The sequence below is a fragment of the Populus euphratica genome, unplaced genomic scaffold (genome assembly GCF_000495115.2).
Source record: "Populus euphratica unplaced genomic scaffold, PopEup_1.0 scaffold46.1, whole genome shotgun sequence".
Lineage (NCBI taxonomy): Eukaryota > Viridiplantae > Streptophyta > Magnoliopsida > Malpighiales > Salicaceae > Populus > Populus euphratica.
This window is the reverse complement of record NW_011499852.1, coordinates 647977-675259: the sequence shown is the minus strand read 5'-3', so window position 1 is coordinate 675259 and position 27283 is coordinate 647977. Positions and strand designations below refer to the sequence as shown.

General features: G+C 33.5%; 1 protein-coding gene across 2 annotated transcripts in view; it reads right to left on the bottom strand.

Moving 5' to 3' along the window:
- LOC105121745 (ARM repeat superfamily protein) overlaps positions 1 to 23311 on the bottom strand; it is a 29947-nt gene extending 6636 nt beyond the window's left edge. The window contains exons 1-37 of one of the 2 annotated variants that reach the window (XM_011020518.1): positions 23170 to 23311; positions 23009 to 23099; positions 22857 to 22911; positions 22627 to 22758; positions 21489 to 21560; positions 21301 to 21391; positions 21088 to 21183; positions 20077 to 20155; positions 19929 to 19992; positions 19121 to 19224; positions 18832 to 18937; positions 18308 to 18397; positions 18079 to 18156; positions 17819 to 17886; positions 17640 to 17739; positions 17424 to 17546; positions 17010 to 17099; positions 16786 to 16851; positions 8747 to 8845; positions 8572 to 8646; positions 7983 to 8042; positions 7437 to 7526; positions 7141 to 7262; positions 6154 to 6283; positions 5973 to 6052; positions 4969 to 5104; positions 3887 to 3968; positions 2629 to 2771; positions 2426 to 2506; positions 2238 to 2338; positions 1650 to 1888; positions 1398 to 1507; positions 1166 to 1294; positions 984 to 1058; positions 766 to 899; positions 512 to 584; positions 207 to 338 (exon numbers count right to left, since the gene is read on the bottom strand). In XM_011020518.1, the coding sequence (XP_011018820.1) occupies positions 207 to 338; positions 512 to 584; positions 766 to 899; positions 984 to 1058; positions 1166 to 1294; positions 1398 to 1507; positions 1650 to 1888; positions 2238 to 2338; positions 2426 to 2506; positions 2629 to 2771; positions 3887 to 3968; positions 4969 to 5104; positions 5973 to 6052; positions 6154 to 6283; positions 7141 to 7262; positions 7437 to 7526; positions 7983 to 8042; positions 8572 to 8646; positions 8747 to 8845; positions 16786 to 16851; positions 17010 to 17099; positions 17424 to 17546; positions 17640 to 17739; positions 17819 to 17886; positions 18079 to 18156; positions 18308 to 18397; positions 18832 to 18937; positions 19121 to 19224; positions 19929 to 19992; positions 20077 to 20155; positions 21088 to 21183; positions 21301 to 21391; positions 21489 to 21560; positions 22627 to 22758; positions 22857 to 22911; positions 23009 to 23099; positions 23170 to 23209 (3636 nt within the window). In that variant the 5' untranslated portion in view covers positions 23210 to 23311. The remainder of the gene's footprint in view (positions 1 to 206; positions 339 to 511; positions 585 to 765; positions 900 to 983; positions 1059 to 1165; positions 1295 to 1397; positions 1508 to 1649; positions 1889 to 2237; positions 2339 to 2425; positions 2507 to 2628; positions 2772 to 3886; positions 3969 to 4968; positions 5105 to 5972; positions 6053 to 6153; positions 6284 to 7140; positions 7263 to 7436; positions 7527 to 7982; positions 8043 to 8571; positions 8647 to 8746; positions 8846 to 16785; positions 16852 to 17009; positions 17100 to 17423; positions 17547 to 17639; positions 17740 to 17818; positions 17887 to 18078; positions 18157 to 18307; positions 18398 to 18831; positions 18938 to 19120; positions 19225 to 19928; positions 19993 to 20076; positions 20156 to 21087; positions 21184 to 21300; positions 21392 to 21488; positions 21561 to 22626; positions 22759 to 22856; positions 22912 to 23008; positions 23100 to 23169) is intronic. The other variant, XM_011020517.1, reaches the window with a different exon arrangement.
- Between the last annotated feature and the right edge of the window lie 3972 nt (positions 23312 to 27283).

The window sequence follows — 27283 nt, the reverse complement described above, 5'->3', positions numbered from 1 at the left end:
ATAATGACTATCACATTCTGAAGTTGCATGGGAAATTAACCAAGCATCACCCCTAGCACTAGCACCAGGCATCATCCAAGTTCTTGTACCAGGTTAATGATATGCCTCATTACAAACCTTCAAATGAGAACAAAAAGGAAAGGAAGAAATAGAATAAAACCCTCTTAAGGAGACAGCCATCTCATAAACTAAAATTAAATACTCACATAGAATGCATCCTGCATTGGCCAGCCACCTCGTAGTCTCGATATATCCTTCGTGACTACATCCTTTCCAGCTGTGGCCAATACTTCATCAAAGACAATATTTGAACTAGTACTTTCAGCTAGAGAAGCAATCTTTAGACAGTTAAGGATTTAAGTGGAAAAAAAAAAACCCACCCAGAGCTGAAGACAACAATCAAAAACAAGAGAGCTGCATAAATACGAGCACTCAACACAGTAAAGACTGGACACCTCTTAATTTCAAATGGCTTAATAAAGTAATACGAAAAAGAAAGAAAAAACGATACAGCTCCAAGAGTCTCCAGACGCAAATGCTTCTCTGTAACATGAACCACAGCAGAGAGCAATGATTGAGTTGTCCTGCAGACAGATTCAGTGTAAGAATACTTTCTTGTGTCCTCAAAGCTCACATGGGATAATGCATGTGAAAACAAAAATTACACATCCCCTGAAGAAAGTTAGAACAGCCCAGGGGAACAAAAGGCTGTACAAGATTGCTCAAGCTTGAAAGTAATTAAGATTCTGTAATTATATGACAGACCTTGAAACGTCCGTTTCGCTTAGCTCTTTCCCCCTTTTCATAACAAACTCAATAATAGCTTGTATAGCCCCTTCAGCTGATGGCTTGATCTTATCACATATAGCTGCTGAGCAGCCTTGCAGGGTGGCAACAAGCTGCAGAACATAAAATGAAGAATCATGCTCCCACAAGTCAGATCATGTTAATGTACAATTCTCTAAGAAAATAAATGACCCTACCTCATCTTTCGTCAATAAAAGACAGGTTGAGGACACGATTCTGTTAAAAACTTCTGATGGATCGATGGAAGCATCCTGAATATATAACAGAAGAAAATCAAAATATTGAGATGTCTTACATTTTCCCTTTCACTGCTTCAAACAAAAGTCTTGCAAAATATAAGTGAATGAATGGAACTTACACTTCTCAAGATAGCTATAACATCCTCTAGAGAGGATAAGGCACTGTAGGGCAATTCTATATCCACATTTAAGCTAAAACTTGCAGGCTTTGGAAGTGAAAGAGCGAGGCTGAATAGTTGATCAAGAATCTGCCAAAGAGGAAAAACATGAAATGTTTGACTTCATAATTGAGTGAATATTAAGTGAAGTACTTCTGACTGTTACAACCCCCGACTAAATCCGATTCCATACCTGAGCAGAAACTTTTCTAACTTCAGAATTAGTGTCTGCACAACGTGGAAGATATTTAATGACCCTCTCTCCCAAACAAAGGGCTTCACGACTTGGCAATACAAATGCAGCTGGTAGTACAACAAAAGAAATTGTGTAGGGTCAATAATAGACAGCAAAGATTTAAATCAGGTCAATAATAGACAGCAAAGATTTAAACAAGGTCAATGATAGAGACTGAAAATTTTAATCATTCTCAGGAAATGTTATTACAGGGTAAATTGGAAATGGTGCTATGAAGAGTACGGTCAGTTCGTTTTCTGTGAGTGCAACTTCCATGGCAACCTAGGGCACAATGTCCACTGATGCAAAGCATCCGAAACTTGAGAAGCATCTCATAAACTGCAAGACAGCCTCTCTTCCTCTGATGCTCCACAGAGGAAGAAACGTACTGATCAATATGTCTCATAATGTGCAATAGCTGCTCAGCTCGGCTTCTTCCATCCTCTCCACTAATTTCCAAAAAAAGAAAATTGCTAGTTGAGTAGGAATAGTAATACAGAATCATAAACTAGATAAATGTAACCATCAATTTTATGCAGATAGTCTGTGTAATAAAAGAGTTTTACTTTTTCATCTTCTAATTCTTACAGCCATTCTTATTTTTTCAATTTGTATTTAAAGCAAGGAATGCCATACATAAACCAGAATGGTTAAGTCTGGAATCAAACTTGAAAGCATCCTCTGATGAAAATATGATGTTTCTTTCAGAACAAAACACAGTTGAATCATACTTGTATATCAAAGGAATACTCGTTCACAAAAAATATTAATTTGAAAAAACTCATGAATAAACAATACCTAGTTAGAAGAATTGCACATAAGAGAGTGATTAGGTTTTCTATGAGGGGACTGACAACATCCACTGGCTCATTAGGCAAAGCAAAGAACCCCAAGGTTGCCTGTATCACAACGTTTTTAATGAGAGAACATGGAATCCAAAAGTATATTGCTATTACTGTACAAGAACCATGAAATACCATATGTACCTTCATGATGTAATTTCTTGTCTCTATTGTCAGCTTTGGCTCCACAGAGACCAAGGTAGTGCAGGCGCTTAAAGCCAGAGCCTTTAGAAACAACCATTAAGAGAAAATGAGTAAAATAATAATCTAATAGGAATTGGAAATTATCCGACAAGAAGAAAATATGTTCCCATTTAATGGAGAAGTTCTAAAGCAATTAATATAACCTGAGTATGCAGAAGTTCAAGACTGGAATCAACAAAACCATCATCATCTCTCCCCATCAAAGTTAGAATATAGTCAAGCATTTGGTCTCTTTTCTTCAGAGGGAATGATGCACCACTTTCCGCAGCATTAATCACAGCACGGCCTGCATAAGCAATAATGTGCTAGAGCTTCTAAAAAAGAGAGTGGACAAAAAATAATACCTTACTTTAAGCTAAACCCTTCACAAGGCTGAATAACGGAACATGTACATGGTGAAAGCAACTTGCAATATTTTCTTTTGAAACATGTCAAATTAATCACTTTACAGTAACAATCACCAGTCAGGTAAGCTGTACAGAATAGAACGTAAACATGCAATGTATCCATATATCTTATTAACCATTCCATACAAAAGAAATGAAAATCAAAACTGAGAGAGAGAGAGAGAGGTTTTATTTTAAGTTCTTAGCCAAGGCTGGAATTTTATCTTAGGTCTATGGGTTCCAGCTACAAGTGGGATGGTCAAAGTTCCTGCTACTGCCTATTTTTTTATTCTTTCAAATACTCATTCTTAAGATCCAGTACCTAGCAGAAAGAAATGAAAATCAAAACTGAGAGAGAGCGAGAGAGAGAGAGAGAGGTTCTATTTTAAGTTCTCATCCAAACGGCTAGAATTTTATCTGAGGTCTGGGTTTCAGCTACAGGTGGACTGGGCAAAGTTCCTGCTACCACCCCTTTTTTTTCCTTTCAAATACTCATTCTTAAGATCCAGTACCTTGCAGCAGGCCACAAGAAACCAAACCTTTTCTTACACCTATGGTCTACTTGAACCCAGTCTGTCACTCTTGATCTCCTCCTAAACTCGCCCATTTTACAGACTACTGATCAAGATTCCATAAAAAGGCTAATCGATTAAAAGCAGGAAGGAACAAAAAATCAAAAATGACGGTCAATTACCAATTAAAAAACCCTCCCCATGCAAAGGCTAGTCAATTAAAAGCAGGCGAGAACATATAATTCAAAAATGCAATTCAAGAACTAATTGAAAAATCCTCAAAGTCTCTTAATTAACATTAAACATGTAAAATGATATCTTTTCCCCAAGACATTTAATTGAGTTATTGAAAACAGAGAACCACAACTGCAACCTTTAAAAATTCTAAGCACATGGGCAAGAGAGTATATGCAACAAAAACACACATGTCAATTAGAGTCGCACATTGCAGAAAATATGTCACTATTAAATGTTCACAACACACTTTTCTAACATATACAAACCTAGTAAATCAATAGCGGTTATTACAGCCTGCTTTGCTGTAGGGTGACGTACATGAAGAAGCCGTGAAAGCATATTAGTCCCCTGAGAGCCAGAGAAATAAATAAATGACCAATCTAGCAATTAAAAAGCAACATAACTGGTAAAACAGTGAAAACAGCAGAACATTGGGGGGGAATGAATAATACATCAGGCGCCGGCATCAACCAGCAGCACTTGCACAATAAAAACTATAGTCAAAGCAATGACATTACACAGCATGAAACATATTTATAAGTTTACTAAGGTTTGCCAGAACCTTTTCCACTAAACAATTTCAAAAATCAGTTAAGAGTATTTATTCAGGATAAATAGGTAGTTCCCAATCTCAAGAACAAATGTTTCCAAATCCCATAATGAAAAGTATCAGTGACTTCTCAAGCACAGATTGTGCCATAAACAAAGAGACAAGTTTGTGGCAAAATAGCACAGGCTGATCAAGGAGTCAACCCTGCTTAATCTCACTTTGGACAGTATACAATTATCAAAATAATGGCAGCTTCAAATTCATGCCTTTCTGAGTTAGCTCAAATGTGAAGGAGTGAGGTGGAGTCTGATGTAAGCCTTAAGTTGAGATCTTGTTATCAAATAATTAGAAAAATGGTGATGCAGAAGAAGAAATACCTGACACATTTCATAGGTTGAATAAAGAAGCTATGTGATTATACAACTCCATACCAACTTCACATTCATTCCCTTAGGCTTTAGCTTAGGGGATGAAGGATATAAGAGTAATGTCTCAAGTGTAGATCTTGTAATTAAACAATGAACAATGTAATTGGAAAACAAACTACAACTTCAAGTTCAAAAGTGCTAGACAACACCTGCAGAAGACTACATGCAATCACATTTAACTACTGGGTACATTATAAACTGGCATTAATGACGTAAATCGCCAACAAACTACACAACGATTGATAGCTCTACACTGACACTTCATCCTTTTTTCTTTTCTTTTTTCATTATTTCCTTGTATTGGAAGTTCTCAGGATAGCAGTGTGAGAAAAGATCAAAAAGTCATACAGATATATGAAAAGAACCATACAAGAAGGGCATCTATTCTGGCTTCAATAACTGTTGATGGAGCATATCGTGCAGCATAACCATACATCAAAGCCAAGGCAGCATGTATATCATCTGACTCTTCTGTTCTATAACTATCCGAGAAAAGAGACAACAACCTGCAAAAGTTGGACATATAAACTCTAACACCATAACTAACATGGATCACAACCAAATCAAACAAAACTAACCACTCAACGACACTCAAATTTTTATAACAGATGACCACCTATAGCAGAACCCATGCAATCGCATTAAGTATTGGGTACAATATGAACCAACATTAATGCTGTAAATCATCAACAAAATACACAATGATTAATAGCTCTATACAGATTCTTTGATTAAAACAATGTGTGATGCATACAAATTAAACAAAATCCTAACCACTTAAATAAACTAATTCTAATGATGCGTGATGCATACAAATTTGTCCTCACCAATTTTCTAAGAGCAAGGTTTTCATGGTGAGGGTGAAAAAGAAAATATTGTTCATCAATTCATCGATTTTTCTTTGTATTAGCTATACAAACATGACCATTCCCAATTATCACAGAAAGTCTGGACACGGCCTTCATTGATCTCAGAAATTTAATCTAGAATTCTGACACTTATAGGCTTCAACCATTTCACCTGACAATGGCATACTTTCACAGGTTTTACTGTAGTTATGAAATTATTAAAATCTAAAACACCTTAGGATGAACAGTCGTTAACCATAAGATGGACAAAATGTAATAAAGAAAAAGAAGTGTATGGTGTGGAAGCAAGGGAACAAGCAGAGAAAGCAGCAAAAGAGAATATCATGGTTTATTTCTGAATGGAGAAGGATAAGATCACTGAAATAACCACATTTTGTGACTGGTGATTGTTGTTGTGGGGCGGAGGGGGGTTAGGGTGTGATCTCTCAGTGGGTGTCTGTCTATGTATCTGTGTTCGTTTACATTAATATGCATGCCCTTTTATATCTTTTAAACAAAAACAGACCTTTGAAAAATACTCTGCTCGACATTATCCAGAATGTCTTTCAGTTTTTCCAGCACAGTATCCAAGTGAGAAGCTGCAACCTGGAATCAATCACAAGCAACACAGTATCAGAGATTTTTATTATTATTATTTATCCTCTATGAGAAAAGAAAAAACTGATAAGTGTTAATATCTAACATACCAATCCCATGGCTTTTGCCAAACCAAGCCTGTTGGCTGGATTACCAATACTAGCTTGTTTATACATCCAATCAATTTTATTTCGAACATAAGCCCTGTCATCAACTTTCTGTAGAAGCATTCCAAGGCACCTGGAATAGAAGGAAAGAAATTACAGCTACAAACAGACCTCACATACAATACATTATTTGCATTCAGCAAATGTTAAGAGGTGTATCTGAATTGTATCCATCAAAATTAACTAACCATTAAATGCGTTTCTAAAATCAATGGCTTCTATTTGCAGGTTGCACACATTAACAAGCACATGTTATATGTAAGAAGTATTCAAATGAGTTTCAGTATTCACAGTGACTCAGGTTTCCTTGTATCATAGAGTTACTTATGAGAAGTGCTGAAGACATAAGTTCCATGGAAAGTTTCATATGAAAAGATGTCATAAATAATCCTTACAAGAGAAATGTATTGATGTATTTGGTAATTCGGGAGGCTTTTGCCAAAGAAGAAACGCCATGCTACAGAAAGACACTGATTACACTAGTTGACTAGGACACTACAGTCCATTGGTCAGACATACTATATACAGTTTACCATTATGACGGAACATAAGTATTTGGAAGATGTTTTTATGATAGCAGCAAGCATTTATTGTCCCAACTAAATTGCAGTGCAAAACTAAAAAGTGTTCATGGTAAATAAGGCCAAATGAAGTCAAGTACTAGCGGCAAAAAATAAGGCATTGCCATTCATGAAGAATCAAAGGGAAGATATAATAATTATCACATAGAATTCTAAAACTATTTAAAGCTGAATTTCATTGGGATTGGTATAAACGAGTGCTGCCTCTATCAAGAAAAAACTCCATGCATCCCAGTTGAACAAACATTTCAATTGTAATTTCCTTTATTACCCACAAGAGCAATAAGAAGCAAAGATTGTTGCAGTGCAACTTTATTGAATCCAGCTATCAGATTCAAAACATTGATACCTGTGGAGAAGAGCAGAATGTTCATCATCCGATGTATAGAGCTCGTATTGGTATGTGAAAGCATTTCCAAGAGAGATCACCCAATCAGTGTCTTGGATCACATCCAATGATTCTGCAAGAAACTGGCACCCAAAACCAAAAGAGAGGTTTTAGTGGCAACCACCACTATGAAAAGCCTTAGATTTCACCACCAAATAAAAAAGAACTGCATCTGGCACCTCTCTCCTATTACATAATAAATAATACTGATAATGCAACAAGAGGGAACAAGTCAGTTATAAATAGAAGAATCTCACATTGATTATCATGTCATCCCAAGTCTCCTGGTATGAAGGATCCAGCTTTAGGTCATCCGTGTCACTGACATATGCCTTCATTTTAGGAATCTAGAGCTTACCAAAGACAGGAATCCATTAGATTCCCTATCAGAACCATATTATTTCAGCATAAGTCATGCATCATAGCATCATCGTTGAGTAAATGGAACATGAATTGCTTAACGGTGGCATTAGGCCAATTCAATTATGTTATATCAATGATAAATATCCAAAAGTACAGAATTAGATAGATTGTTGCTTAGGATGTTGGCCATAGCAGAAAAAATGATAAACCATTAACACAGCTTCACCTGTTTCAGAAATTCATTCTTATTCTCTATCATATGATAATAACCCAGCTTTACCCAAGTTTTCAAATATCCATTCTTTTATGTAATATAGTTACAGATTTTTTGCATGCTATGTATTGCCAGCCAAATCTTTTATTTATTTTTTTTTATATTAACTCATTTGCTAACTTAAAGCTTCCATTTCTAACTCAATTATGACAACACAATTGTATACCTCATCTTGCCAAAACAAGTTGATATTCTTCGGGAATAGAGGTGCCAAATAACACAGGACCTGCAGGTACAAAGGAGAAGTAAAGCAGATATTCCTTCCCGAAAGAATGCCAAAATAAGCAACAATTTAAAGAATGGCAAAACCCTTCTAGCCTAAATATTACAATACAGTAGTTCAATGATCCTATATATATACAAATGAATTCCTTCTTTTGTATTTTGACCACAACAAAAAAACAACCATTTACAATCCCCTTGTCTTTACTTCCAAATTTACTCTTCATTCCACAAATTGTCTACCCTATCTTTCATGCTTGCTTAAACTGCTTAGAACACAAAACTCAATAGCAAATGGGGAAAATAAAAAGTTGACATTGAATAACAAAGAACATTTGAACTCTTTATTAAAAGCTAGAAACATGTGCAGAGTAACCAACCATTCCCAAACCTATCAAATCTCAAAGAAATTTTCTGCCTATTTATCCTAAAATTGCAAGCCGAATACAGAGAGTAAGAGCAAAGTTTTCCTTTGCATCTTCACTAACTATTGTAGTAAATGGTCTGCCTAATCAAAGATGGGGGATGCTTACAGTCAAAATCTGAGTTGCCAGCTGCTCCATTGATAGTGGATCATGCAAAAGCACCAACAAGCGAGCAAAGAGCTCCTGGATAGATGAATAACAAATAGATGGTAGGCATTTGTTTTCATAAAGCAGGCAAAAAACTTCAAGAATAAACATGTAATATAAACTAAAAAAGATCCACCTCTGGACTCGGGATATCAGCACGACCTTTGCACTCACTAACCATACTATTACTATTAGAAGATCTGTTTCTGCATAATTCTGAGATGCATCTGCAAACCTTTAAGAGTAGCATATATGCAAAACAAAGTAAAAAAGTTTACTTGCCACTTCAATTACAAAATCAAAGCATAAATTCAATTACGAACCCAGGACCATCCTTAAATAAGGCATGACTGCCCTCAAGCACAAAGGACATGTAAACAAAGGCAAGCATTAGAAGAAACAACTAAGTCCTTGCATTTAAATACAGGTATATTACAATAATCTTGCTTGTGAAACTACAAGCGGTACACATAAGTTTGGAAATTTGACACAAATCCCTTCCATGTTTAAGAGAATACAATACAAACTCCCTTTATAACCAAAATATGTCCATTTATACCAAAAATTCCCTTATTTTCAAATTTAGTTTTTGTCTACATTCTATCTATTTTTTTCTTAAAAAATAACATGTGCATATATATGAGGAGTTGATGGATTTTTCTTCAACTACAACAAATGTAGATTCATTAGAATGTTAATGAATTATTTACTTTAGAAAAGTTCATTAAAGCATTTATTTACCCTAGTGGATTATTTATTTATTTATTAATTGTTTTATAAACAAAAGGTTACTCTAGACCCCTATAAGGACAATTTTAGTATAAATGGGGGCATTTCAAGCATAAAGGGGTTTTTGTATTACTTCCTCAAATTGAAGTGGCATATACCATGGATAAAAAGTAAGGTTATCAAGCTTTAAGGTTATAAACCTATGCAGTAGAGAAATTTATAGAAAAATCTATGTTTTCTTAAAAGTCTAAATATTCTGGATGTTCTCAAAATAAACTAGATATCCTTATTTATATTAGTTCTAAACCTAAAATCCTTACAAAAAAAAAAAAAAGAATTCTTTATTAAAGCTTACCTAGCTAATAGAATTTATTAGGATTCTTAACTAGTAAAATACTAATTAAATTAAAAGTCCTCATCTAAATAGGGAAAAAATTCCAAAGACAATAAGGCAAATAAAGATAATATCGCACAATAACTTTTGAGTCTTATTTGGAAGCCTTCTTGATCCCTGATCATCATGAAGTTTTAATCCAATAGAAAACATGGCCTTCAGAAATCTTCTGTCAAGATTTCAGCTTGACCTCATGGTCAGATTAAAAGTTATACTTGATTTACCAAACTGCTTCTTAAACTCCTTTTAAACTCCTTAAAACCTTAAAATATTAATCATTAATGAAATAATACAATAAACATTATTATGCCAAGAATATTGAAGAAAGTACCCCACGTCAGTCCCCTCTACTTCTGAAAAACTCGCACTCAAGTTATTTGTCAAGAATTGAACTCTTTCACTCCAAATGAACAAACACTTTGAATATAGCACTGTAGCCAACATATTCACAAAGTAGCATGTCTTTGACCTGTGAACTTCAAAATTTAACTTATGATCTATATATGCTAAAGAAAAATCTATATCTAATGTTATACTTTCTATTCTTATGAAGTCTGTCAATATATTCTCTTTTATTTCATTTTTTTAATAGCTATTAGTCTTTCTTTCATAGCTGTCACTATATTCTTCTTTCTTTGTTTAATTTCTGTCATAGCTGTATATCCCTGGATTCTCTCTAAAGATCTCAATTATTGTCTAGGCCTAGTATTAAAGAATCTGATTATGTTTATTAGATGCTAGAATTAAGGGTTTTGATACTTCTTGATGTATATATATATTGTAACTCTCTTAGTGAAAGGGGGACAGAAAACATTTCAGAATTTCTCTTGTATTATCTTGTCATTGTATCAGAGCCAAAATTCTGAAATCAATTCATCTTGTGTCTAGTTCCTTATCTGGTTCTTTTATTCTGTTTTTCTTGGACTTGATCTTTTTGTTCTTGTTTCTAGTTAAATCTTGTCTATGGAACGATCTGAACATTTTATTGTTCGATTTACTGGAAAGAACTATTCTGCCTGGGCTTTCCAGTTTCAGATTTTTGTCAAGGGAAAGGAATTATGGGGTCATATTGCTGGGACAGTTCCTGCACCTGACAGTGAGCAGGAAAAGGAGAAATATGTGAAATGGGAGGTGAAGGATGCTCAGATTATGTCTTGGATCCTTGGAAGTATGGAACACTCCATGCTTCTCAATCTCAAGCCTTACAAATCATCTAGAGAAATGTGGGATTACCTAAAGAAAGTTTACAACCAAAGCAATACAGCACGAAGGTTTCAATTGGAACTTGAGTTGGGTCAACTCAATCAAGGTAGTATGTCAATACAAGAATTTTATTCTTCCTTTGTAAATCTTTGGGCTGAGTACACAGACATTGTGTATGCAAGTGTACCTCTTGAAGGACTTATTGTTATTCAAAGTGTGCATGAGACTAGCAAGCGTGATCAATTTTTAATGAAGTTAAGAGGGGAATTTGAAGCAATCAGGTCCAACCTGATGAATAGAGAACCAGTTCCTTTCTTGGATATTTGTGTAGGAGAGCTTCTCAGGGAAGAACAACGGATCATTACACAAGCTGTCTTGGAGCAGAAAGCTCAAAATTCTACTCCAATCCCTGTTGCATACACTGCTCAAGGGAGGTTTAAAGGAGGTAGAAATATGTCAAATGTTCAGTGTTATAGCTGCAAAGGATTTGGGCACATTGCCACTACTTGTACCAAAAAATTCTGCAACTATTGTAAGAAAACAGGGCATATCATCAAAGATTGCTCCATCCGGCCTCCAAAGAAATCTGAAACCGCCTATAATGTCTCGGTTGGTTCCTCCAATACTCCTAGTCCTGGTCAGTCCTCTATTACCCCTGAAATGGTCCAACAAATGATAGTTTCTGCCCTTTCTGCTTTAGGCCTTTCAGGTAACCGAAATTCCATTCCTAAGCCTTGGTATTTTGATTCTGCTGCTTCTAATCACATGACCAACACTGTCTTACCTTTAAATAATGTTAAAAAATATAAAGGTAATCTTCATATTCGTACTGCCGATGGTAATCCTTTGTCTATCACAGCTGTTGGTGATATTTCAGCCCTTCTAAATACTGTCTTTGTGTCTCCTAAGCTGTCCACTAATCTCATATCTGTTGGCCAATTAGTTGACAACAATTGTGATGTTCATTTTTCCAAATCTGGTTGTTTTGTGCAGGATCAAGTGTCCGGGAAGATGATCGTGAAGGGACCTAAAGTGGGACGTCTATTTCCCTTGTTTCTATCTCCCTCTCCTATGTTAAATTATGTTGCATGTAATGCTGCTCACTGTGATAATCAGGTGTGGCATAGACGTTTAGGACATCCTAATTCTCATGTACTTCGAGTCTTGTTTAAATCTGGTTTATTAGGAAATAAAAATTCAACTTCTTCTCATAATGATATTGTTGATTGTGCATCTTGCAAACTTGGTAAAAGCAAAACACTTCCTTTTCCATTGCATAAAACTCACACCACCAAACCTTTTGAAATCGTGCATACTGATGTATGGGGTATTGCACCTGTCATTTCTCATGAACATTATAGATATTTTGTTACATTTATAGACGATTTCACTCGTTTTACTTGGGTATATTTTCTTCGATCTAAAAGTGAGGTTTTCTCTGTGTTTAAAGCCCTTCTTGCCTTAGTTGAGACACAATTTTCTGCCAAAATTAAAATTCTGCAATCTGATTCAGGTGGTGAATATATGTCAAATGCATTTCAATTTTTTCTTCAAAGTCATGGGATCATATCACAACGTTCTTGTCCTTTCACCCCACAACAAAACGGTGTGGCTGAAAGAAAGAATCGTCATCTTCTTGATGTTGTTCGAACTCTTCTCCTTGAGTCATATGTTCCTTCTCATTTTTGGTGTGAAGCTTTATGTACTGCTGTTTATTTAATTAATCGATTACCATCTCCTCACTTGAACAATGATTCTCCCTATGTTCGTTTGTTTGGACATGCACCAAATTATTCCAATCTTCATATTTTTGGATGTGTTTGTTTTGTTCACCTTCCTGCACATGAGAGAAATAAACTTACTGCCCAATCCGTCAAGTGTGCTTTCTTAGGCTATGCTGTCACCCAAAAAGGATTTCTTTGTTATGATCCACATGCACGTCGAACTCGTGTCTCTAGGAATGTTATATTTTTTGAAAATCAGCCTTTCTTTTGCACCCAACAGCCTTCTGTATTTCCATCTTTATCTGTTTTACCATCTTTTTCTAAGTCGTCAACACTAATACAAAGGTTTAAACCTGGTTATGTTTATCATAGACGCACTCCTGCTTCTGCTCTTTCTCCAGGTATCACCGAGGTTCCTTCACATCTTCCTGCAACATCTGATCCTGTTCTGCCCATTTCCTATGATCCCCCTCCTCTTCGTAGAAGCTCTAGACCTCACAAACCTCCTGAAAGGTATGGTTTTTCCACTCCTGTGGCTATGTCTACTACTCTCTCTTCTATTTCCATTCCCACTTGTTATAAACAGGCTAGCAAACATGAGTGCTGGAAACAAGCCATGGAGGCAGAACTTCACGCACTTAAGGCCAATCATACTTGGGACATTATTTCTTGTCCTTCACATGTTAAGCCTATTGGGAGCATGTGGGTTTATACTGTGAAACTCAAGTCTGATGGATCTTTGGATAGATACAAAGCTCGATTGGTTGCTCTTGGCAATAAACAACAATATGGCTTCGACTATGAAGAAACCTTCGCACCCGTTGCTAAGATGACTACGGTGAGAACACTTCTTGCTATTGCAGCCTCTAAAGCCTGGCCTTTATATCAGATGGATGTAACCAATGCCTTCTTGCATGGGGATCTTAAGGAAGAGATTTATATGACACTTCCACCTGGTATGTCCATAAAGGCTTCTAATGCAGTTTGCAAACTAAGACGCTCTTTGTATGGGTTGAAACAAGCACCTAGAGCCTGGTTTGAGAAGTTTCGCAACACTCTTCTCACCTTCTCCTTCACACAAAGTCAATATGATTCATCCCTTTTCTTTTACAAGACCACCACTGGTATGGTATTTCTCTTAGTTTATGTTGATGATATTATCCTCACTGGTAATGACATTGGGTTGATCACCAAGCTTCAACATATGTTACATAGTACATTTCAAATGAAAGATCTTGGACATCTCACATATTTTTTGGGGCTGGAAGTTCACTCTAGAGATCATGGTTTGTTCTTAAATCAACATAAATATATTCAGGATCTCATTGAGCTTGCTGATTTAAAGAATGCTACTGCTGTTGATACACCAATGGAGGTGAATGTGAAATACCGAAAAGATGAAGGCGAGCTTTTGCCTAATCCTTTTTTATATCGGCAACTTGTTGGTAGTCTTATCTACCTAACAATTACAAGGCCTGATATCTCCTATGCTGTCCATATAGTTAGCAAATTTATGCAGGCACCTCGACATCTTCATCTTGCTGCAGTTCGTCGTCTTATTCGATACTTAATTGGGTCCCCTACTCGTGGGTTGTTTTTTCCCAAACATTCTACTCTTACCTTGACTTCCTATAGTGATGCGGATTGGGCTGGCTGCCCAGATACTAGAAAATCTATTACAGGCTGGTGCATTTTTCTTGGAGATGCCTTGATCTCTTGGAAGTGTAAGAAGCAGGATTGTGTCTCTAAATCTTCTACAGAGGCTGAGTATCGAGCCATGTCAGCAGCTTGTTCTGAAATTGTGTGGTTACGTGGTCTTATTTCTGAACTTGGGTTCCCCCCTACTGCTCCTACTCCACTTCATGGTGATAATACTAGTGCTATTCAAATAGCTGCAAATCCGGTCTACCATGAACGCACCAAGCACATAGAGGTGGACTGTCATTATATTAGGGAGGCCTTTACTCGCGGTGTTATCACTCTTCCTCATCTCAATACTGCTCTTCAAATAGCTGATGCCTTTACAAAAGCCTTGACACGCCAACGACATAAGTTTCTCAGTCGCAAATTGATGTTGTTCGACCTACCCGCATCAATTTGAGGGGGGATGTCAATATATTCTCTTTTATTTTATTTTTTTAATAGCTATTAGTCTTTCTTTTGTAGCTGTCAGTATATTCTCCTTTTCTTATTCTATTTCTTTCATAGCTGTCACTATATTCTTCTTTCTTTGTTTAATTTCTGTCATAGCTGTATATCCCTGGATTCTCTCTAAAGATCTCAATTATTGTCTAGGCCTAGTATTAAAGAATCTGATTATGTTTATTAGATGCTAGAATTAAGGGTTTTGATACTTCTTGATGTATATATATATTGTAACTCTCTTAGTGAAAGGGGGACAGAAAACATTTCAGAATTTCTCTTGTATTATCTTGTCAAAGTCTACTTGTAGTTTCTTCATACATTCATTTACTTCAAACTTTACCTCCTCATCATTTATGATTTCCAATACTTCAACAATTAAACTTCAAGATAATCTTTCATAATATCTTTAGGAAAATCGTCATAAATTACAATGTCCTTCATGTCCTTGTTTCCAAGATCTTCATAATCATTATAAGATATTAATTTAGAAGCTTTCTTGATTTCTTCTTCACCATTAGTAGATGAAACAACAACAAATAATCTTCTTTCTTGATTTCTTGATTTGCAATAGTGTTGTTATTGTTGTTATCATTATTGTGATGTTAAAACTTACTTTGAAAAGACAACGCCTCCTCCATATTTTTCTTCATTCCTATTTGAGAAGGTTGAACAAAAGACAAATAACAACAATCTATTTTCTTATCTAATCAATATAAAAACTCTTCATAATCATCTTACATAAACTCTAAAATTAATGATTGTCTCAAATCTTTCCATGATGGAGTAAAGGCTTACTTGTACGAGTTCTATATTCGAAAACTTCATATCACCATTTTCTAGAACCACAAGAAAGTTTGTCTACAACAAGTCATACTTTTTTATAACAAGGAATCTTGTTGGAAAAAAAAGTAAGTTTCCAACTTTAACTAGTCTTTATCAACCAGTTGATAAATCTTTTCTTTGAAAATTTTATGTCATAGAAAGGAATCTCATCGAATTCAAAAATAGGTCTAGATTTCAGCCTACCTCGAGGTTAGTCTCCAAGCAAGTTTATCTATCTCCCATTAGCCGAGCTAGACCTACTATAGTTTGCTCCAAATGATCAAACCTTTCCAACCATCTAGTTTCTTCTTTTTTGGTTGCACAGCACCCTAGAGGACCTCCACTCCTGCATCACAAAGTGGGTTGCACGGAGTGGGTTGCTGTTTGTCTTTGTCCATTAAAGAAGCCAACCTATTCTGATACCAATTTACATGGTGTATAACGTGGATAGAAGATAAGGTTCTCAATTCCTAAGATTATAAACTTAAACCATAGATAAATTTCGAGAAACTCTATGGTATTTTATTAAAAGTTTAAATAGGTTGCATATTCTCAAAATAAACTAGACATCCTTATTTATATTTGTTCTAGATCTAAAATCATTTATAAGAAAAGATTCTTAATTAAAACTTACCTAACTAATAGAATCTATCTAGCATAAGGATTTATAGCTAGTAAAATACGAATTAAATTAAAAGTTCTAGTCTAAATAGAAAAAAGAAATCAAATACAATGAGATAAATAAAAAAAATCCAACATAGTAACTTCCAAGCCTTATTTGAAGACCATCCCGATCTCCAACCATCATTAAATTTTAACCCAATAGAAAACAAAGCCTTCATATTTTTTTGTCAAAAATTTCAACTCAATCCAACAGTGAATTATAAGTTATGCTTGATTTACCAAAATGCATCTCAGACTCTTCTTAAACCCCTCAAAACCTAAAAACCTTAACCATTAATGAAATAATACAATAAATGTTAAGAATATTAAAGAAAGTGTCCCACGTTACAAATGTGGAGTGGTTTCTATCAAATCTCCAAACTTTTAGGTAGTCCCTATTTTTCATGATACCTTGTTGGGATTACTGTAATTCATCCTTTAAATAATCTCCATGCACAATAAACTAAGACAGATTTGCATAGTAAGAGAACCTACAGTCGCAGTAGCAGCGGTGAAAGATCGTGGAATAATCATCTTCAATAGAAAAGGCCATAGAATATGCTGCAGGAAATTAAGACAAGAATAAAAGGTGAATTTCATGGAATTGTGAACTCAAGCAACCAACAATCCCATGAGTGTAGTCCAACAGGATGGTCTAAAATATGAATCAAATAGTTAGAGAGAGAGAGAGAGAGAGATAGAAGAATTTCTTTGTGTACCTCCATTTCAGGAATTGTTATAGTTAGTAGAAGAAGACCCTTCTCACACACAGCTCTTAACTTGGTAGGACAAAAGGCTCCTATCCTCACCTGAGGAAACACTAACCCGTTATGAAGCCATGATAATGCATACAGAATGATTAGATTTAGGCAATAATTATAGTACTCAAAGGTTAGGATTACTCTTTAATGATATCTTTTGTTGTTGAACCTAAATGATGTTTAGATTGTTATGAAATGTATTCAATTCAGCTATTCAAAAAACAGCAAATACATGATTTGTTCATTGTTCTGGTAAGTCGGTATCATTAAGCCCATCAAATTCTTAGCATGGGATCTTTTTAATTAAGGAAATCCTTTTGTTTGGATTATATGGACCTGCAAAAATTGAAGCACAATTGAGCCAGAATCTACCTTAGAGTTCTCAGGATCATTTCTATTGTGATCTGATAGAGCACAATGAGATACAAGATATTCAATGAACAACTCCGCAGATGGACCAACCAAATAGCAGTGTGAGGCCATTACTACAATCAACTGCCACCAAAGCAGCATATTGCAAATTAGGAAAAGGTTGTGCTGCTTTATGAAGAGTTTAGGAACCATAAGAGCTATTGGTCCAAGATGTACCTCGGACAACGCCTTCCGAACACCAAAATTTTGCTCATCTAGCAAGGACTTTACAGCTTCAACAAGCAAAGGCCTTTTACTATGCCAAGCTTCAGATGACCTCCAAATGAAAACATACACAGCTTAGGTCAAATAGAACATGAAGAGAAGCAATTTCAAATTACAGAAGCAGGAAAAACCTTGGTAAGAGATGCTTTAAAACACATAGCGCACCAAAAGTCAAAGACTCTTCCTTCAACCGGCATTTCTGGCAGCAGAAATATTAAAATTATAAGAAGCAGTGCATCAAGGTATAGGATGTAGCTCAATACTAATACTGAAATAAAACACCTACTAATTCCATTAACCCAACAGATAAAACATAAGAATAACTAACTACAGGTACCAGCACTTCATGAGCTGACTCCTGCTAAACAATCTAGCATATAACTTCACTCACATTTAAGAGGAATGTAAACAGATCATCAGGGTATACCAAGCCAACTGTTAAAAAACAACGTTGAACTTCATTATAGGTCTGCAAAAGGAAGAACAGGAAACAAAAATACAATATTTAAAAAATGTCAGAGGATAATGGATATTATTGGCAAGCAGGAAAAAAAAGAAGAAGGGAATTTCACATATTCAAATCATCAACATCGTGCAGAAAGTGTTGGCAGAATTTACACCTTCAATCCCACTGAAAAATCTGAATTCTCTTTGATATCATTATTAAAGCAAACAACCGGAAGGAGTGTTGATAGAATAACTGTGAGATCCTGCAATGTGTAACATGAAAAATGGCACTCATTATCGCAACATTGGGAAGGAAAGGAAATGAATTGCAGCATTACCCTTTTTTCTATATTCAAATTATTGTTTAACAAAAGGTAGTAACTGTTGTGCCAATGACATAATATTTCATGCAAAGACATACAACACTGACTTTGCGCCCATATTTTTGTATATACTTTCCACTTTCATGCATCCCCAAATATTTAGCCAGATCCATTTTATTAGAAGTAATATATTTGTGCACCTTCAGAAAATCAACTCTAATAAAATACATTAAAATTAGGAAATTACAACATCAGATGAGTTACAGGCAGAGATTCCTGTTTGTATTGTAATTACATAGTGACAAACTGTTTGGAGTTGAGGAAGCAGTGGTTTTGATTGCTGAGCATAAGAGACATATAAATGTCTAATTTACCTCAAAATCAAGCAAAGGCGGACCAGTTTCTGACAGTAACGAGGCATTTAAGAGATTGTAAAGACTACAAGTTGCAAGTAAGGCGATATCTTGATCTTTTTTATACCTGATTCAGAAAGAAGGCATTACATTATCATTGTCAGTGCTTATATCTGTATACAAAAACATACTAACTGGTTCCTAAAACAACTGGCTATTCAAAAATGCTTTTTATGAAAGAAAATGTTTAGCGAATTCTGGCAGAATGACATACAAATTGACTAGAAGAATTAGATTAAATTGATCTTACAATTCCAGTATAGTAGGGACAAGCCTGGGTAAAGCTGTCTTTAGTTGTGTCCGGGTGATAAGACCAAACATCTGACCCAATGCTTCCACAGAGGACGTGCGAACCTATCACAAATGGGAAATAACTCAACCATCAAATAGAAACACAACTCAACAGCTAAAAAAGACTATAAACCTCAAAGGACACACACAAAGGATGAGATTAAAAAAACTTATAGCATTTGGAAAAAAAAATCAAAAATCAATTATCGGTAATGCAAACAGTTTGTTTTGTATAGGCACTTGTATGCGGCTTTTGTCCATTATATACACATGCAATAAAACAAATAAAAAATATAATTTAATGCAAGAGTCTCCAAATGAACACACAAAGGATGCAATTACATAGCTGTTAAAATTGGAAAACATCAAAAACCAATAATCAGTAATGTGAAAAGGTTTTTGCGTTCCAGTATCTACTTATGTTCATGCATAACACCAGTGCTGCATAGCTTGAAATATAAAAGGTCACATGACATTTCAAATATAATGGTGCAAAATGCACTAATTCACCTCAAGTAGAGTTAAGGATTGCACTTAAATCTCAAATTGACGAGTACACTCATCATCAGTACAACAACATATAAGAAATTTGGCATTGCTAAGGTTTTGAGAAGACATGTTTTGTTCAATGGAAGATAGCTGACTAGATACAAAGTGAAATAATTGTAGATGCAATGCTAAAGGTGCATTTACTACAATAAAAGTTGCCCCTGCAGGCCGTAACCCAAATGAAAAATGATATAATATGAAAGGACTATTTTACAAACCTTAAGATCCCTAGAAGTTGCCCATACTCTCAATAAAAGCTCAAAGGCAGAATTTAAAAACGACCTGCACTAAATGACAATTTTCTTAGACATAATGTTGTGAGAATGTGTTGGGGGGAAAAAACAATAAATGGGATCATGATCTTACATGACATCAGCATCAAGAGGAGACAGTGAGGGGAAATCCATGTTATATTGCCAAGCAGCCTGACACCAACATCTAAATGCTACAAAAGAACAGAATACAACATAAGCAGCAGGGTATATTTACAATAAGATCAGGAGAGAATACAAAACAATAAAAACAGAGAGCACCCTAAAGGAAAGCATAAGATGTAAGTTCAAGCTTAGCAAAGGATACTTCATCAGACTCAATCAGTCAATCTAGCTAGTAAATCCAACATACCCATTCACATCAGCATTTCATCTTTTATTTAAGCCTTAAGCATTGCTCATCATATTTGCCGGTGAAAATGGGTGCGCAGTGATGAGACAAAAAATTATGAAATTAATTAAAATACATAAAGGATATTTCCTTTATTTTTTTGAAGACTGAACAAACAGAACTAAATAAAAAGACTGCCACAGCAAAATTTTCATTCTCTGTTCACATTTCATAAACAACCAAACTAACTTCACTAAACCCCACAAAAATGATGAAAGTGTGCTATCATATCAATTTGACCTGATAAATGTAAATTGTTCAATGCTTCATATTAGCATTGCTATGTATTTGAGATTGTAGTGCAGTGTACTTTTCAAAATAACTTTTCACTTAAAAATACAACAAGATGAATTTTTTTCAGAATTTTTTTAAAAAATTTGACATCAGCACTAAAAAAGCATCAATTTGATGCTTTTTCAAGTCAAAAACACTTTCGAAAAGCATCCAAAATCAGAAGCAAAAGCACTCCCAAACACACTCTAGTAAAATATGGTTTGCAATCCAATCCTATCCACTAATCCAGGAAATATTAGACTTGGAACCTAAATTTGTAAACAGAAATGAAGGAATAAACGAACAGCAATCCAATTCAAATACCTAACAAAAACCTTAGGCCAGGATATGAGGTGATTCTCATAAACTCTTTGATCCTGGCATTAGATAGTTTCAACTTGCTTCTAAAGGACCCTAAGAAATCACTTAAAATGGCCATACCATTTGCAAATATTGGCCGATGGACATCTCGCACATTTCCAAGAATAGGTAAAACTCTGGAAAGGACACCTTTCAGTCGTGGAATGAACTGTATAGCTTCAATGAATTGAAAAGAACAACATACACTTCAGTTTATTTAAACAAACTGCAATCGCCAGAAGCAACCTAGAAAGCTAAACCAAACTTCAAGGTGCATTAAGTTAGATAAATAACCATTAGCCAAAGCAAAGTCTGCAAGTATTTGAACCATAGCTGGCAAAGCTGAACTCGGCCCTGACAAATGAAGAAAAATTTCTTCTATCATCTGCCAAATCAAGTGAGCAACAATTATCAAAGAACATCAAAAGGAGGAAAAAAGGGAAAAGAAAATTAAGACTTGGCAACCACAGCAAGAAACTTACAAGGTCAGGCAAATGTGAACCAATTGAAACCAATAGGCCTGCTGCAGCCCTTTGCCAGTCAGCATTTAGTTCCTATCTCAATAAGAAAATAATAAAGTATGTTATGTGGATTTTCCACTTGTTGAACAAGTGATGCATAATAAAAATACAAGGTGAAAAAACTGACAGCAATGAACCCCAAAATGCCAAAGTGACATGATCCAAATTATTACAAGAGGTCACACATGAATGTATTGTGATTGTAGATACAAGGAATAGTTAACAAAATGAAACACCAAGTCACCAACAAACTCAAGGAAACATGCCTATGGGTTCAAGGATCCAAAGCATCATCCTCACCTCTTAATGGGAGCGAGGGAGAAAGGATACTTGAAGACAGTTGGCCCAGCTGATAGAACAGTTGCATAAACAATTTACTTCCCAAACTAATCCAAACATTGATCCAAAAGCAATATCAATAAAATTCATTTCCAACCATTATTGGTAAAAGAACATCTTTTCCCCATAGGAAACAAGCTCCTAAGGATGTATTATGTATAATTATCCGTTAACATGTTTTTTAATTCCTCTCGGACATCATAGAACAGCAGAAGGAAGCAAACCACCCATCACTCCTCAACAAATTAATTAGTTAAGAAAGTGGAATGGTCTCAAGTGTTTAACAATAATATTTATGCTCATTGTAATTAATTATGAAACATCTTTGCCAGTTTTTGTGATGACATGCACTGAGCTTAAATAAATAATAAAAAGGGGGTGGGGGCGGGGGGGAGGGACTTTGAGCATAGATATGCTTATTATAGTTCACCCATCAATCACTGCTGATTATCTGATTGTAATTGTACTAACGCACGGACAACACTCTCTTTGCTTTTGTTTTTGGTGGTAAAAGAAACCATTTAATCCCCTTTCTAGGAGGCTTTGAACTTCTAAACATGTCTACTCAACCACAAAACTGGTAATTCAATTCAACACCAAGATGTACCATCAATTTTCATGCTCCTGGGACTTCACTTAGTACTGTTTACATAGTAAACAAATAATGTACAAACAAAAACACAGTAAAAAATTATTAAGTCCAAGAAGTGTCACCAACTAGGCAATGAGAAACGAAAACCATAAGCACAAAGTAATGCACCTTAGACGAGATCATTTCTGTGGTGGCAATCTTTGCAAGCTTTGCCATGAAAGAAGGATCAACATCTCCTTCTTTTAATGCACTAACTCCCAGTGCCATCACTTGAAACACCCCAGCCATGTTCCCAAATCGCTGATAAGAGAATTAAATAAAAAAACAAAAGAATTACACGGTCCAAATTCTAAATTAACTTCAGATTTAAAAAAGAAAGAGAATAGCAGGATTCGTACTCGACGTCCGCCTCGAGAAACCGCATAGCAACAATCAAGAACCAGAAGTGGATTCCTAGAATTGGACTCATCAACATAAATATCTCAATTGATAAATACACAGACATTACTATTGTTATGGAGAGAGAGAGAGAGAGAGGGCGATGAATTACAAGCTAGCGATTTCCTTCAGAGAAGCCATGGAGGATTGTCGAACAGTGGGGGATTCATCTGCCAGAGAAGAGACCAAAACCTGAACAGCCTCTGCAAAGCAAACTCAACAATTGAGAAATTGGTGAGTTGAAATGGTTAAAGAAGGTGATTGCGTTCCTACCTGATGCAGCAATTGAGTTTCCGGAGCTTGAAGAAGCCATCAAGGAAGGAAGAGTTAGAAGAAAATCGCAGATCAAAAGATTCAAAACAGTGAAGCTAAAGAAGGAGGAAGCTATTAAGATAAAAAGAAGACTAGTTGGTGATGGAGCAGGGACCAGCCCATATGAACCAATTTAACTCTTAAAAAGTTTCTAGCCATTTCCAGCCCAGCCCAAACCAGGGACTCCTTCAATACATCGCAAGTTAAATTTTTTTATATATATATTTTCTTGGTAATTATAGAAAGTTTCTAGCCCTATTTAGAAGATATTTGACTTCGAGGCAGATATGCTAATATCTTTAATTGGTGGGAGATATATTTGAGAGAGATTTTTTTTTTTTCCCTCTCCTATGAGCAAGTAAGCAGAAAGAGAATTAAAATGTTATCGCTAAACAAGATGAGAGAGGCATGTGAGTTTCCTGTGTATCTCATTGTTGGTGAAAGAAGGAGCCAGAGGTTAAGAAAAATCAGTCTGTTCCAAGTACATTTATTTATCCAGAGCAGAAAAAAATGTTCCAAGTTAATTTTCAACATATAATTATTATTATTATAGGTGTGGGAGTGTATATTAGATATTTTTTTACTTGAAAAAAATATATAAATTCAGGTTGATTTTTTATTTTGAGATGAATTTAGTTTTTAAAACAATTTTTTAAATATTTTAAAATTATAAATATGTTTATCATGATTTTATATGTATTTTAGATCAAAAACATGTTAAGAAGCAGGTTTTTTATTTAAAAAATCTAAATTTTAATGTTTTAATTATCACAATAACTAAGATTTAGACAAAACAAATAATACATCATCTAATTTTTTTCAAGAAAAATTGAAGCAAATGAAATGTCTTTCACCTCTAGTAAGGTTTTAAAAAAAGGACTTTGTTGTTTATGGACTCTAATAAAATGGATCTAGCAGGCTCGTCTCACTTGTTAGGGCCAACAGCATTGGTTCTTTTTTTAATTTATATTTTTTTATTTTAAAAAAAAACATTATATTTGCATTGTTATCTCTTTATTCGTTTATTTTGTTTAAAGAGTGTTTTTAAAATAATAATGATTTTTAGTTATGCGTTTAATTTTTAAATAAATTTTTCTAATTCATTATTAATTTTTTTATCTTTTATAAAGATAAATTATACTATTAAAAATAATATATATATATATATATTTCATATAGTATTTTCAATATGTGTAGCCTTACATATTATTTTTTTTCTTTTTTTTATTCAATCAATTTAATATATTTATTTATTTTCATTATATTTTCATTGTATAAAAAATATTTTAATAAATAAAAATTAACAAATATAATTAAGTAAATATCTTATCCTGCGATATTAAATATTCCGATGTATATATATCTTTTTATATTTTAAGTTTTATATTTAGTTGTTATTAATAATTTTTTATTTATTTATTAACATATATAATTTTTAGTTCATTTGATTATATGTATATGTAAATATTTTTATTTGTATTTAATATTTTTTAATTAAAAAACCTATATATATAGAAAAAAATTTATAAAAAATAAAAATATATAACACGTGGTTAAGCACGGTGATATAACTAGTATAGAAATATTCACTGTGTGTTCTTGATGTAAACAATTACTTCGTTTTTTAAATATTCAAAATGACCTCACCGTCAATTTTTATCAAAGACATGCATTTTCAATTTTTTTTTAAAAAAAACATATCACTGCACATATGTAAACTTTTTATTAGAAAAAGGATATAAAACTAAAATACATAACAAAAATATTAAAACCATATCAATTTTTTTATTTTATGTTACGGTTAGATTAATATATTGCCCTTTTTAAAAAAAAAAACATTTTAGTTATGAGATATTTATGACTTTTCAAGTTAGTTATTTTGTTATTTTTTTATAAAAGGCATTGTTCTATTTTAACATAATAAAATAATATTAAATTTCAAAAAATTATTATTATGTGCATTGCTTGTATCAGTACTCGCAATGCATCCTATTGAGTAAATATATAATGTAATTAGATATATTGTCGTTTTTTTTAACTAGTACAACACATGTCATCTATGATTAGGTGATTTGTTAGTAATGAATCTTTTTTTTTATCTCTTTATCCCTAAAAATTGCAAAATACTCTTTTTTGTTTTTTGTATTTGTGCTATCGTTTTTTTTTTTAATTTCTTATTATTTTATCCTTGACTTTTTAATAAGATTTGTATTTCCTTTCAATCTATTCATTCAATTCAATTTCAATATGTAGTATATTATATTTTCTAATTTGATCTTTATTCTTTTGATTTATAATTTTTTTTGTTGACACTTTTATAAAAACTTTTTTTATCTCAATTTCACTATACAATCCAAGTTTATTTAATGTTATTGCTTTCAATTTGATCCATAATTTTTTCTTTTTTGTTAGAGTTATTTTTCTCTTCAATTAACCTTTCTAATGAAAATATGTATCCTTTTTTCTTTTAATTTATTTTATTTTCTTTGTCCTTTTCATATAAGTGTTATTTATTTTGGGTTTATTTCTTAAATTTAAAATTTTTTATACATTCCTTTTTTTTATTTGGTTCTTCGTCTTTGAATTTTTTTTCTTAACCCTTTCATAAAAATTTTATTGATTTTTAATCTCATGTTTTAATCCAACTATTTAGTGTACTATTTTTTTATCCTCATTATTTTTTTCTATTTATTTGAATTACTTTTTTTGATTTAAACCTCTAATAACAAAAATAATTGCCCCCTGATTTATTTTTTATTTTAATTTCTACCCTTATTTTTTTAATTGCTATTTTTTATTTTAGATTCTTTTATATAGTTATTTTTTTTCCCGTTATGCTCTTTAGTGTTTGTTGACTTTATCCAGTTTTTTATCTCTTTTTTATCCAAGTTCATGTTTATATTTTTTTTTTCCAAGGTATTATGATTTAAAAAAAATTAATGTTTAATTAACATTATTTTTTTATTATCTAATTAAAATAAAATCAACTTATTAATCTCAATAAATATTATTACTCAAATAGTTAGTTAATATATCTTATTTCCTTACAATGCATTTGCATAGCCCCAACATCCTTTTTCGTGGAAATACACTGTAGGCTCATTGATGGTCAGATACACTGTAGGCTCATTGATGGTCAAATATAGAGTATATTTGGTATTGCAGTTACTGTTGTGGTTGTGGTTTTAAAAAAAATTGTTCTATAAAAAATATTTTTAGTTGAAGTTAGTTTGAAAAAATATATATTTGGTTAAAACTGTGATTGAAATTGAGGTTCAATAAAAAGTAGTTTAATGTGTTTGGTTAAAAAAATATTTTTCAAATTGAGGTCATAAAATAATATATATATATATAATAATGTTTTTTAATTTAAATATTGTAGATTTAACTAATGTTGTTACATTATGAAATAAATAATATTAATATCAAATATTTTTTATTATTTCATTAAACTATATGCAATGTCATTACATACGAAATCTATCCAACAAAGATTATATTTTTCATGGTTTCTTAAGCGCGCAACGATAAAAAATGAATTTTTTTAATTTATGTAGCGTTATTAAATAATAAAGATTGTGATATCTTTATTATAGGAATTACGATCAAATTTTACAAATGCTACATCATCATGCGATATCTTTCTAATTTATGTAGTATTATTAAATAATATTAAATACTATTTTTTCAAGTAAAACATAATTTTTTAAAAAAAAAAATTACAATTTCATTGCGTACAAAACTCATCGATAAGAACTACAGTTTTCATGATTTTTTAAGAGTGTAATAAAATTAGGTAAAATATTATCAAGAATAAAATTGAGATTACAGTACGAGTAAATTTAATTCACCTTAAACTAATTTTTCTTTTAAAAAAAATAGTGTTCACGCTGCACTGGTTTTTTTGGGGGGGACTTTACTCACTGGTTTTTCCAAATAAAAAAATTAACATTGCGATAGTGGAGCATGGCTCCACTGTTCCTAAAAATATCCATGAGAAACAACAACATGCTACTTCTCAATCCTGCAACTGGGCAGCAAAAATGATGTGGGCCCTATTAAGCAAAACTGATTT